At 40.8% G+C, this 15,020-nt stretch overlaps 1 protein-coding gene across 8 annotated transcripts in view; it reads right to left on the minus strand.

Annotated features, from left to right (window-relative positions):
• The window catches only part of LOC121868520 (constitutive coactivator of PPAR-gamma-like protein 1), a 99,476-nt gene that overhangs the window by 35,936 nt on the left and 48,520 nt on the right, over positions 1-15,020 (minus strand). For all 8 annotated transcript variants that reach the window (XM_042369200.1, XM_042369197.1, XM_042369195.1 and 5 more), the window contains 2 exons: positions 13,013-13,171; positions 7,470-7,629 (listed from right to left, as the gene is read on the minus strand). In XM_042369200.1, the coding sequence (XP_042225134.1) occupies positions 7,470-7,629; positions 13,013-13,171 (319 nt within the window). The remainder of the gene's footprint in view (positions 1-7,469; positions 7,630-13,012; positions 13,172-15,020) is intronic.

Here is a 15,020-nt window from a genome sequence, read left to right on the forward strand (position 1 = left end):
AAAAAAGTCAATCTAATTGTGCAACATAAATCTTTATTTTATTGTTTCATACTATCAATTACACATATTTGCGAACTCAAAATATGTATTTGCGAATTCACTTATTCACGAATTATTATTAGTGACCTTTTATTCAAGATTCGCGATCGAAATTCAGCTATCCACGGGGCAGTTAGAAATTGTTTGACCGACCATTGCCAGATGTGCATCTCCTGCACACACACTGCGTGGTTAGTCCGTTCTCTCGTGTGTGTCTTTCCCTTCTCACTCCACCCAGTACAGTACATGAACGTGGGAAAGGAGGGTACTGTAGCACCTCAATATTTTGAGTATAAGATGCTATACATAGCACCAAACAGTATCCAGGTCACCAGAATTAATATTCAACACTCCCTGGTAAAATTTGGTTCGCGCAGTACTGACCCAGTGGCACCCAACAACCTCACCCATTCATGTCAGGCCACTGTATGCAGAATGTCTTCATTTTTATGGTAAATCCAATGTTGTAGACTTTATTTAATCTACAGTGCATTTCTTTTTATCAAAATTCCAACTATCTGAATCTTCCAGGTATTTGAACTTTGTCCCCTTTGGTCATGTTCAGTAAAATTTCTAATTTAGTCCAACAATCTGAATGCAACTAAATTCATTCATTTGCCTGTCTGCCAGCAGTAGCACTATAACCAATTTGTTAACCAAATTACTATGACAAACAAAGCAGCTTCACCCAAACCTTTTCAAGTCTCCAACCTTTACACCTCCTTCCGTCCTAAGGGAGGTGTACAGTATGCACCTACTGCAACACACGTACACCTATAGCTCGACTCACGGATCCTGAATCTCCCCTTTATGATGCCATCTGGCTCAAAATATCTCTACCTACTGTGACTATTTTCCTTTGTTTCCTTATCTGTTCTCCCAACTCTACCAACTATTTCGAACTCTGAGTATCTCACTTCCTGCCATGAGTTGTTGCTATCCACACACCCCAACACCGAGATCCTCTACCTAGGGGACTTCAATGTACATCACAGAGAGTGGTTTGGCTCTGCAAGGGATGACTCAGGTGGAGCTGAGGCACTCTCTTTTTCCCTACTTAATCAAACACCATACACGCGTTCCTGATCGACATGATCAACTTGCTAACATTCATGATCTTTGTTTTACCTTAACCCCTCACACTATTCATACTCAATTTCTGCCCCCTTAGGGTCTTCTAATCACAACCTTATTTCTATTAAATCAAACTGGGCACGACCACCTCCCCCACCCCTCTCTAAACGTCAACTATGGCACTATCGGAGGGGAAGCTGGCAATCCTTGCAAGAATTCTTCACCGACTTTCCTTGGGATGAATGTTGCTTTTCCACTCGGGACGCCTCGATATGTGCTGACAGCATTGCTGGGGTTATACAGGGTGGTATGAGTGCATTTAACCCATCTTCTACCAAAACTTTCACATTACAGTAAAACCTCGATTAACCGACCCTCGATTAACCAACTTTCGGATTAACCGCCAATCCCGGACCCCTAATTTTTTTTTTTTTTACGGGTATTAGCCCACCCGGGCACAGGTCACTGACCCACATCTGGGCCTGGGGGGTGATAATGTAATGATAATGATACTAATAATAATAAAGAACCATAAAGAAATGCAAAAAAAAAAAAAAATCATGAGTGAGAAACAATATACCTATATGAATGTTGTGTTGTCAATAGTAAGAGAAATAATTGAGACCCTGCAATTGTGTGTAGATGAGGCAGAAAGTCAGATCAGCAACCTGGGACTTCGTCACAATTTTCGTGATGCCATATGTTCTTTGACTTTTCCATTTTTTATTCACGATTTTTGTACTGGTTCATATTTATTTACTAAAAAGGTTAATGCTTTAAAGCAAATTCAATTGAAATATGAATGGCAAATGAACAAAAATTAATAGAGGGACTTAAATGAGGTAGGTTAGGGATAGGTACATTGAAAATGTATGTTTTACTTCCGTAGACTTTATTTACTATTAACCAACCTTTCGGATTATCCGTCGGTTCCTTCCCCCCATATGTGGGCGGTTAATCGAGGTTTTACTGTACAATCATGGTATGATTGCTCCTGCTCTCTTGCTTGCAGGGTGAGAGATAGGGCATATCAAGCTATGAAACTATCTCCTTCTCCTATTACCCACTGCTCTTTCATTACTTCTAGGAATCGTTGTAAGGCTATTCTTCGTAGGGCCAAGCAGAATTTTATGAAAAGAAAGACTGCTGTCCTGACTAATTCTTCCTCTGGTAAATCCTTCTGGTCCTTAACCAAACACATCTTTAACAACTTCTGCACAACCTTCTTTTCCTCCTCTCTTCCGACCTGATAATTCTATAACCAACTTTCCCCCTGACAAAGTTAATCTCTTTGGCACCTTATTCTCCTCTAACTCCACCTTACACGATTCCCACTCTATCCCCCTACCCCTGCTCCTCCTACTGAACCTATGCACTTTCCTATAATCTCCACTCCCAGGGTTACTGGTGTGTTATCCAGGTTGGATGTGAGTAAGGCGCATGGACTGGACGGAATACCACCTAGTGTTCTGAAGCTCTGGCCCGTGCTTGCTCGCTTCTGCCTCAAAACCCAAAATTTTCCTTCTTCTTGGAAGCATGCCTTGGTTCAGCCCATCCCAAAGAAGGGTGACCATTCTAATCCCTCTAACTATCGCCCCATTGCCCTAACTTCATCCCTCTCAAAATTTTCGAAACTATCTTGAACTCCCAATTTCTCCGTCGCCTGAACGCCTTTCTCTTTTGTCGGATCACCAGCATGGCTTTCGCCAGGCGAGATCTACTTGTGATCTGCTCTCCTACTGCACCCATCTTTGGTCATCCTCTATTAGGGATTCTGGGGAAACTTTCATCGTGGCCCTCGACATCTCCAAAGCATTTGACAGGGTATAGCACAAGTCTTTGCTATCTAAACTTCCCTCTTTTGGTTTCTCTCCCCCACTTTGTTTTCTAATCTCTAGCTTCCTTGAGAACCGACCCATGGCAGTTGTTGTCGAGGGATTGATCTCTCGCTCTTTTTCTACCAATAGTGGTGTCCCACAGGGTTCTGTTCTTTCACCTACTCTCTTCCTTCTTTTTATCAATGATTTACTTCACACTACAACTAATTCTATCCATTCTTATGCTGATGATTCTACTCTTCACTCTTCTTCACATTTTCCCCTTCCTCCTAACTCTCAAACTAGATCTGTTTCTACAGCTGATATCATTCCTTCTATCAATGCGGACCTTTGCAGCATCTCTGAATGGGGAGGTACAAACTTGGTTAAATTTAATAGTAATAAAACTCAATATTTACCAATTACACTTTCTAAATTAGACGATCTCCCACCAATTACATTTCAGGACGCTATCATCCTGGCAAATTCTAAAATAAATATGTTAGGCCTCACCATTTCCTCCAATATGTCCTGGAAATCACACATCCTTAATATAGCTAAAGCTACCTCCCGAAAGTTGGGAATGCTGTACAGATGCTGTAGCTACTTCACCACTGAGCAGTTGCTCGAAGTATATAAGGGATTCATTTGTCCTAACTTGGAGTACTGCTCTTGTATCTGGGGTGGCTCTTCTGCTGTCCAACTATTAGATAGGGTGGAATCAAAGGCATTTTGCCTTATTAACTCTCATCCTTAAGTCGTAAATCTCTCTTCCCTTTTTCTTCGCCACAATGTTGCTTCACTCTCTCCTTTTACAGATACTTTAACAGGCAATGTTCGGTGGATTTGGCATCCTGTGTACCGCCGGCAAGGCCGTGGGCTCATAACACACACCTTGCCCGAGGTGCCCACCATTTCTCTGTGGATGTCGGTCACAAGAGATTAACCCGTTATAGTGCCTCCTTCTTTCCTCACACAGCCAAACTGTGAAACGCTCTGCTGCCTTCCGTGTTTCCATACATATGGTATACAATCTGTCTCACTTTAAAAAGATGATTTTCCGGCATCTTCATGGTGTAGATTAACACAGTATAACCTTTTTCTTCTCTATATTCAATTTCTTTCTGTTATTATTTTTTCGCCCCCCAGGCTCCGTTGTGGGTCGTTTGACCTGTGCCCGGGTGGGCTAATTCCCGTAAAAAAAAAAAAAAAGGTACAACACCACACATTCTATGTACAAAAAATAGCTCCTTTCACACACAAACCATCATCTAAACGACACCACACAGGTCAGCCAGGCAGGCAACCAGTTGATTCTGAGACATACGTGTGTGTGTGTGTGTGTGTGTAATAATAATAATAATAATAAATAATTAACGGTTTATTGAAAGAGCTTGGCAGCCAGAAGGCTGAAAATATACAGTTACATATTTGGGGAATGGGATTCGAATTACAAATAATATACAAGTAACATAAGTGTGTGTGTGTGTGTGTGTGTGTCATGGCATCACATCTGGGGGAGGGATATGAGTGAGTCGACGGCAAAGTACAGCTTATCACATCCACACACACACACACACACACCTATGCTCTTCATTTTTCATATTTTGTGGTTTTATATCACATTTTCTTTATTTGTAAACCACATTAGAATATTGTAAATTTTACTATTTTGCTCTGTATTAGAGAAAATATTTTTACTGGGGTAGACGATAATGTCCTGAGTATTATAAGTTACGTGTTTATTTACATACTTAGATTTGAATTATATTTAAAGAAAAAGTAAACAGAAACAAGGGGGGAGCTGTGACATCATAAGAGGGGTATGGGTTATAAGCTAAACTTAATTTAATACTACTACCGAATATTGAATTTATTACGGTCAGAATGATTGCAATAATTTTCTTAAATTTCAGAACAATTATTGTAATATTTTAGGCAGTTACAAAGTAATTTAATTTTATATTTTCTGAAACGAGTACAGATGAGCAATAAACAGGGTAATTAAGTAAGTCAGAAAAATATACTGATTTGCAGAAAAACGGATGTCTGAAACACAAATTTTCGGCATCAGGGTGCATATAGAAATGAAAGTGTATTATATCAATGATCCATTAAATATGAAACCTCCATCTAATGAACTATACACAGATGAAAGTCCATTATATCGAGGGTCCATGAGATGTAAAACTTCCATCTAATGATTTAGAGAGATGAAAGTCCGTAATATCAAGCAGCAGTTAGATATGGAGAGTGAAGTTGGTTATATAGAGGCTTCCCTGTTTAGGATTCACTTTGTATACAAGTAGACAATAAGGACAAGTTTGTATGGGAGATTCTGTTAGTAGTTGCTTTCCTTGACTTGCTCTTTTTCCCAATTATTTCCTTCCTTTCTTTGAGGACTCTGTATCTACTGATCCACTCAAAAAAAATAAAATAAAAATAAAAATAAATATAAGTTCTTTGATAAGACAGAACTTGCATATAATGTAAAGTAATTCCCATACCTTGCTCAAAGACATATCACGAGCTATCTCATGTGAGGCAGAAATGCTAAGGGCCATGCCACTCAGAGCCAGCAGAGGGCCCCTAGTCAACAGCCCTCCCCAAGACAGGCCACACCCACACCATTTCTCCAACTTCCTTGTCACCTTTTAACAGAGGACTGAAAGCCTATACAGAGACAGTACACCAGTGGTTCCCAACTTTTTTGGTCGCAACCCTAAATACAATCTTGTCCTGCCTGGCAACCCAAAATGTAGATATACGTAGTGTTAATTACCAATCATTTTGATCTGTTATGTTTATTCATATAGTTTTATTGAATCAATTTAAATTAAACACACAATGAAAAACAAGTTTTCATGAAAATGAGACTTCACTACACAATTCGATAGCCTTAGTGACAAAACAAGAACTTTTCAGTGGCTAACATGATGCTGCTTTATTCTTAGAGTGAGCTCTTTTGAGTTTTGATTATATAGAGATAAATTTAAATAATTATAAAAACTAATTTCAGTAACTTTTCTTTAATCAGACAAATGAAAAGTATATGTAACCATCTATTTTACTATAATAGCAAACTAACATAGCAAGAAGAGGAAAATACCATGTAACACTTCAAAAAACAAAAACAAAAACACGCACTCACGCGGTCAAAACCAAAACACCAAACACACTACCCTCGGGAACAACCACACTACCATCGGGAACAACCACACTACCCTCGGGAACAACCACACTACCCCCGGGAACAACACTGCAGGAACAACCACACTGCAGGGAACAACCACACACTGCACCGGGGAACAACCGCACTACCCTCAAGAACAACCACACTACCCTGGGGAACAACCACTGCCCTGCAGGGAACAACCGCACTTTACCCACCGGGAACAACCACGCTGCACGGGGAACAACCACACACCCCGGGGAACAACCACACTTCCACCCTCGGGAACAACCACTACCCTCGGGGAACAACCGCCACACTACCCTCGGGAACAACCACACTGCCGGGAACAACCACACTGCCTCGGGAACAACCACATACCCTCGGGAACAACCACACTACCCCGGGAACAACCACGCTACCCGGGGAACAACCACACGGGAACAACCACACCCACCCCACACGGGGAACATACCACCCTCGGGAACAACACACTACCCATAAGAACAACCACACTACCCTGGGAACAACCACTGCCCACAAAAGGGAACAACCACACCCTCCGAGACAACCCACACTACCTGGGAACAACCACACTACCTAGAACAACCACACTACCCCTCAAAGGAACAACCACTGAACAACCACACTGCGGGGAACAACCACACCTCGAGGAACAACCACACTACCCTCAGGGAACAACCACACTGCCGCAAGAACAACCACACTACCCTGGGGAACAACCACACTACCCCGGGGAACAACCACACTGCCTCGAGGGAACAACCACACTGCCCGGGGAACAGCCACTACCCTCAGGAACAACCACACTACCCCCAGGAACAACCACACTACCCTCGGGAACAACCACACTACCCCCGGGAACAACCACACTACCCTCGGGAACAACCACACTACCCCCGGGAACAACCACACTACCCTCGGGAACAACCACACTACCCTCGGGAACAACCACACTACCCCCAGGAACAACCACACTACCCTCGGGAACAACCACACTACCCTCAGGAACAACCACACTACCCTCGGGAACAACCACACTACCCCCGGGAACAACCACACTACCCTCTCATGGGCCGTAACCATGGGTTTGGGAACCACTGCAGGGCACACACTGTTTGAGTGTGTGGGTGTATCAGTCTGTTGGAGTGTGTGAAAAGAAATCTCAAGGGAAAATAATATGGGAAAGTGGTGGAAGACATATGGAAAATTTGACTGTAAGGGACCAAGATAACCAAGAGAATACTCTACTTACAGCCTCTAATGTATTTAATGTGAATTCTGGTGTATATTCAGTAGAACATCTTTTTGAAATATATATTAACATAAAATACATTAACACTTACTGTGGCCTTCCTCCTTTGCCTTACGAGACATGAAACTGTGATGGTGTAGGTTATAGAGGATGGCGTATACACACTGGCGGACTGAACGGTAGAAAAGCACAGCATTTGGCAGATCATCAGTACTCTCATCCTCCATACACACACCAAACTTCACTTCACCCTGATCAAGATAATAAGCATATGTCATTGACAGTATATATATATATATATATATATATATATATATATATATATATATATATATATATATATATATATATATATATATATATATATATATATATATATATATATATATATATATATATATATATATATATATATATATATATATATATATATATATATATATATATATATATATATATATATATATATATATATATATATATATATATATATATATATATATATATATATATATATATATATATATATATATATATATATATATATATATATATATATATATATCATGTAAATCCACAATGAAAACGTGGATAAGATAAATCTTGATAAAATCACACGGGAAAATGGAAACAACGGAGTACCTTAGCTTTCGTCTTTATTCAAGACATCTTCAGAGGCAACTAGATTACATGGACAGAGAGAGGCTTAAATATACAGGGTGACCTAAAAACATGAGGTTAGCTTAGAAGTATTCAAATCATCTTGTGTCACAGAAAGACTTCTGGTTGAAGCTAGTTTGATTAAGGAATTAAAATCAATAAACCTTAGTGATGGTCAGTTCAAAACTGATAATATGTTACATAAATTTATTTGTCAGTGGCCCAAGGTTAAAACTGCTTTGAAAACCTTTGATCTTGATGTATGACAGTTATTTTGTGGGTCCCTTTTTTCTGACCTGACCTGTTTAGTCACGTCACCACCCTCCTCTTAAGCTCCTCTACGGTTGTGTTGGTGTGGGGATTAGTGGATGTCATCATTATGACCTGACCTCATGTTTTTAGGTCACCCTGTATATTTAAGCCTCTCTCTGTCCATGTAATCTAGTTGCCTCTGAAGATGTCTTGAATAAAGACGAAAGCTAAGGTACTCCGTTGTTTCCATTTTCCCGTGTGATTTTATCAAGATATATATATATATATATATATATATATATATACACAGTTGTACCCCACTTAACGCGGTCAATTGAACCCAGAGGGTCCCGCGTTAAGTGAAAACCGCGTTAAGTGAATAACAGAACATATGGGATTAATTCCAATAGAACCCAGCCCGACCCCCAAACTCCACTTTTTGACGACAAATAACTATGTTGTAGTAAAAATTCTATCTTAACTTTATGGTGGCATGAAAAACAAGTAATATAGAAGAGGTTAGGTTAGGAAAGATAAAGGTTAACATAGGAAAAATAAAGAATAGGTTAAAAAACGAAAAGGTTTAAGGAACACTCACGGTAGTAGAAGAGATGGGTCGGCATACGGGGATGGAGGCTGGTTCCGAGGCAGAGGGCAGATTACTGCCCCTCAGGTGAATCACCATTACTAGGTGAATCACCATTACTAGGTGAATCAATATCACTGTCACTTACAGTTGTCATGGCTTCCCTGACAAATCCCTCAAAATCACCTTCACTATCACTATCACTGCCTTGGGCTGGCTGTGGTGGGTTGCGGGCGAAGAACTCGGTTATGCTTTTCTGACGGCTGGCTTTGATGTTGTCGTGATACACCTTGATGTACGGCTCCATAGCCTGCACCAGTCGGTTATGGAAGACGTCATGGCGTTCATCGTCAGTGTCGCGGGAAACGATGGACTTAATTTTTTCTGTTAACTCTATGACACACTTAATATCACTATGACTTAAACTAGGTTCTTCGGAGAATGACGCACCTTCTTCCTCCTCTTCACTGGCGGGTTCTTCTTCCAACATCTCGTCGGCAGTCACTTCAGGATCTCTGATCACCTCCATGATGTCTTCGTTGGTGGTCTCGGAGAAGCCTTCAGCTGTAACAGTCTGCGCAGCTTCTCTGGCAAGGTCCACTGCTACTGCAACAGTCTGAACCTGACCAGTAACAGATTGACTCCTCCTCTCACCTGGTATGCCATGCAACACATGTCTCCATGCGTGACGAATCGTAGCAGTAGACAGCAGATCCCATGCCTCCACCAAGAAGTCTACAGCTTGTTTGACGTTAAACTTCTTCCAAAATTGTTTGACGAGAACTTCTTGAGTCGCCGCCTCTTGTTCCTTGTCCTCGTCGCTTTTACTCTCGCTGTCGGTGTCACCCAGCTTACGCAACTCATCCTTGGTGTTGGTAGAGTCGTTCAGGAGCTTGAATTTCTTTGCCGAGTATGCAGCTTTAACGTTGCAGATTAACTCCTGGTCCATAGGCTGGATTAATGACGTGGTGTTGGGAGGAAGGAAGACCACTTTTACGTTGGGGTGACGATCCATTAGTAGGGGCGAGTGTCCAGGTGCGTTGTCAAGGAGCAACAAAATGTTGAATGGAACATTCTGTTGCTCGCAGAATTTCTGCACGTCAGGAACAAAAAAGTTGTCAAACCAGAAGAGGGACAGAGAAGAGGACATCCACGCCTTACGTGCGGTTAGCCAGTGGACATTAAGCTTGTTCATGTCCATATTCTTGTAGGCGTGCGGCTTGCGGGCTTTGTGAATCACCGATAACTTTGGTTTACAGGTACCGGAGGCATTGGTGGTAAACAGGACGGTGATGCGTTCCTTCTGCATCTTCCGGCCCCTTACCTTGCTCGCAGACTGGACAACGAAGGTCTTGGAAGGTAACTTTTTCCAGAAAAGACCAGATTCGTCCATGTTAAACACCTGGTCGTCAGTGTACTGTCCTTCCTCCATAATCTCACGTAAAAACGGAGGAAAATCTCTAGCCGCCGCACGGTCAGCACTCGCTTCCTCACCAACAATGCTGATATTGGTGACCTTGTTCCTCCTCTTAAACCTATGCAGCCAACCATGGGAAGCATTGAAGGGTTTGGGCTCTGCAATTCCCATTTTACGTGTCACTGCTGCGTATAGCTCACGTGCGTACTCCTGCACTGAGCGCGTGTCCACCGCCATGTTGCGTCGCGCCTGACGCACCAAATAACTCACCAGCAAAGTTTCCACTTTTGCCAGCACCCTGTTCTGGCAATACCTGATAGCTGAAGCACCTGCAGACTTTGTGAGCTTCATTTGCTCCTTTATCTTGGCAGCATCCTTCTTGATCGTACGAATCGTAGATTCGTTGACGCCATGCTGGCGCGCGAGATCAACTTGGCGTCTTCCTTTCTCCAAATCTTGAACAATTTGGTACTTCAGCTCGTAGCTTAATGAACGTCGTGTCTTCTTTGGTTTAGTGCCGCTGGGTCCAGGTAAGGAAAGGTTTCTCTCTGGGGGTGGTGGTCCGGCGGAAGCCATTTTACGGAACAATGGATGCGCGTTAACCCGGCGTGGCCTTGAGGGATGAAACTGCCGTGGCTAGGTCAAACGTCGTCTCTCCTCCCTCCCTCCCTCCCCGGGGTAGTCACGTCATAATACTTTAAGCCAATTACAGCTAGCAGCAGAGGGGGGTAGGGCTGCATGGCCAATCACAGTCCGAGACGTCATATGACGTCAGTGATAACGCAACAAAGACACACACTGCGCAACCTTACCGCGCCGCTTGCCCAAGCGGAGGGAGGAGGAGGGAGAGGCAGGCAGGCAGGCGGGAGGGCGGGCGGGCGGGTGGCGCGTGGTCAAAATCTAAAAATAGCATCCGAGCCGGACACTCACCGCGTTGCTGTGGAAAAATCCGCGTTAAGTGAAAGTTCAGCTTTGGCAAGGCACCGCGTATATGCGAAAACGCGTTAAGTGAAAGCGCGTTAAGCGGGGTAATACTGTATATATATATATATATATATATATATATATATATATATATATATATATATATATATATATATATATATATATATATATATATATATATATATATATATATATATATATATATATATATATATATATATATATATATATATATATATATATATATATATATATATATATATATATATATGCATAAAGTGAACAACATAACATATGGGATTAATTGAAATAGAGACCGGGCCGACCCCCAAACTCCACTTTTTCAGACACAATACCTACGTTGTAGTAAAAATAACTTCTTAATTTTATGATGGTATGCACACACAATTAATAATTAAGAGAAATATCAATAATATTAGGTTTTTTAACACTTACATCAGTAGAAAAGATGGCTGGGACACGGGGATGGGGGGGTTGGTTCCGAGGGAGAGGGCAGATTACTGACCCTCACCTGTATCACTTGTATCAATTGTATCACTATCCACCACAGAGGCTCGCAGGGCCTCTTTGTCAAACCCCTCAAAGTCCATATAAGTCCATATCCTCACTATCACTGACTTGGGCCGGCTGTGGTGGGTGGCGGGTGAAGAACTCGGTAATGTTTTGATGACTGGGCGACCTTGTGCGCACCCTCCCCGCGCCGCTCTCCGCATAAAAGAGTACATGCACCGCGTAAAGTGAGCATTCCGGGTCTGGCAGAGTACCACGTAAACGTGGAAACTCGTAAAAAAAAAACGTGCAAAGCGGGATAATAAAATATATATATATGTATGCATCCCCCGCGTTACGGAAGGGTTTCGTTCCCGGAAAATTGACCGTATCGCGAAATTCCGTAATGCGAAACCTATTTTCCCATTGACTTCCATTATAAAACTGGAGATGCGTTCCTAAGGAATTTTTTCGGCCCCAAAAAAGTAATTCAAGCACTTTTATTAATGAAAATAAACATTTATAAACACATACAATACAGTACATTAAATAGTTTATGATATACCTTCTTAAAACACCAATTTAGGGGTTAATATTGCATAATATTGCATTATACAGCTATGTGTATGTTTATTTGAGTGCCCCGTCATAGGAGTCTGTTTTCTCTCACTTCAGCACTCCTGAATCGTCCGTTTTCTCTTAATCTTAAGAGTGCACCAGGGGCTATTATTATTTAGTAGTGACACAGAATTTGATATCACAACTGGGGTTGCAATTGTTGAGACAACTTAGGTATGTCTGATTACAGTTGGAATATTCAAGATCCATTGTGAGTGATGTTTAAAGTTTCAACTGTCATTATGGTTGGAAAAACTTGTCAAGTCTGTCAGTCTGAATGGCATGTGTGAGGCCTTGTGTTTGTTAAAATTTACCCCAATTTCTGTAAGGGCGGATTTACGGGCCGTAACGTGAAATTATTGGTCATAATTTACAAATTTTGTAAGAGCGAAATTCCGTAACCCGGGCTTCCGCAAAGCGGGGGATGCCTGTATATATATATACATATATGCTCATGTCAACCTACTATACAAGTCAGCATACCTCTTATACATGCTTTTTAGGGTTCAAAAAGTTAAGATTATCTTGTTCAACTTGTTTTTTCAGATACAAATGGATAATTATTAAAACAATCAGATATGACACATGTGTAGATAATATCAAGAAAACTTCATAAGAGCCAGTGAAAGGAGTTGAGACAACAAACCTGTGTTAAAACTTGATATATCCAGGGACACATTAGACCCTTCTGGTGGCGCTCCGAGGCTGTACGCATGACCTCATGGGGCACTGGAGGTAGAGGGAGAGGGTTGGGGTCAATCTGAGGGCCTGGTTCCTGACCCCCATCAACTGGACTACTGGACTGCTGCAGAGAGAACATTATGATGTTATCTGGTGTCAATATGCCTAATGGTTCAGGTGTACTGTACTCTTATTTTCTTAATGATATACAAAAAATTGTGCATGCAGATTAAGCAAGAATTTCTCAAGTCCTGTGATATAAATATAGTAAACCCTCTTTTGTTAAATGTTAACCTTAGGCTCAACTGACAGTCAAACCACACTGTATCCCTATCATAACTGCAATTATAACCCATCATAGCTGCTACACTTGCCATGCACTTAAAAGGTGAAATAAAACCAAACACAAGATAAGTGTTAATTCATCATTGTTGTTTAAAAGTAACAAAGTAATACTATATATATTACTCTACTTTGGGGACATTTACCTTATTACTTTGGAATTTTGTTACTTTTACTTATTAAAGAATATTTTCAGACAGTAAATTGTACAGTACTTTTTATATCATTAATCTATCGGAAAGTTGATTAAGTAACCGGGTGCAGGAACCTGATTATGGTACATAAAAATGTTATGACATACAATGTATAAAATATTCTTGAGAGGCGTGTGGATGATCTCCTCTCACTCTTGTTCCTTCACCTGCTCATGTTGTTTACTAATGTCTGATCTCACCCTTATAATGACACTCCTTCATAATTTCTTGATACCTGTAACAGGTGTAGTTGGCAAAGCACTAGCAGGTCTCTTAGTACTCTTTAGTACTCATTACACATGATTTAGAGTAATTTCTAGAGAAATAAATACATATGTAAGTAACACTTCCCACATGCATCTCAGCTTCTATAAGGTTCTCTTTGACGATGGCCTTTTTTCACACTCCAAGGTCAGACATTGTGTTGTACAGTAACTTGAGAGTTGAGACATACCCAGAGCACAACCTTAAAGCCATGATAATAATTGGTGCAACTTTACTAGATTTAACGGTGTAGATGAGGCAATAACCACAGCAATTTTCCCGACTTTCTTTATGTTATTGGGAACTTTGAAGCCTACACACAATTTTATTTTATGACTTCACACTGCTTTACTGAATGACTGCACACGCATGTACACTCACCAAAATAAAACTCCTGTCAGTCCTCTTTCCTATCCATGAACCCTGAGATTCATGAACCTGTGAATCAGAGACATCACACATTGTTGAGTTTATTGAAGGTGCAATGTGTGATGTCTCAGATTACCAGGTTCATTAGTCTCAGGGTTCATGGAGGGAAGAGAGGACTGACAGGATATATTTTGGTGAGTGTACATTATTAAACATGGTGTTCTTCTGGTGAATTTTATCCTATCAAGCAGTTTATCCAAAACAGTTAACAGTTTCATGCTTAGAAAAAGAAAGACTTTGAGTACAGTATCAGTGGCCCAGATGAGCATACACTATCCTGCATGTTTCTTATTACATTTAACATCACTTTTACCTTACAAAAGATATATTTAGGTGTAGATAATTACAGTATTGTAAATTAGTTTGTCTTTGAACAACACATCAAGTCCATCTTCTTTTAGTCTAATTTTTTGTCCAGTTTCTGACACTGGGCATATGGGTTGACGGAGAGGTACCGTACTGGGAGGATTCCCAAAACAATGAAATTTGCTAGTGTTTTTTAAATTTTGAAATATGCTGTATTCTGAAATGGCAACTCAATTCTTAAACACTGTACAGTTAATGTAGTGAAAACACTCTTGTGTATCTTTCACTCCAACAAACAATTCATTGTAAATGATCAATTTAAATAAATAAATTTTACACCAAATAAAGGTTAATGAGCGATAATGAATGAATCATTATAGCACAGTGCTGGTTGGGATTCATACCACTGTAGGCAGGAATGAGTCACACAAGCATTCA

Source organism: Homarus americanus, unplaced genomic scaffold, assembly GCF_018991925.1.
Source record: "Homarus americanus isolate GMGI-L3 unplaced genomic scaffold, GMGI_Hamer_2.0 scaffold59495, whole genome shotgun sequence".
Taxonomy (NCBI): Eukaryota; Metazoa; Arthropoda; class Malacostraca; order Decapoda; family Nephropidae; genus Homarus; species Homarus americanus.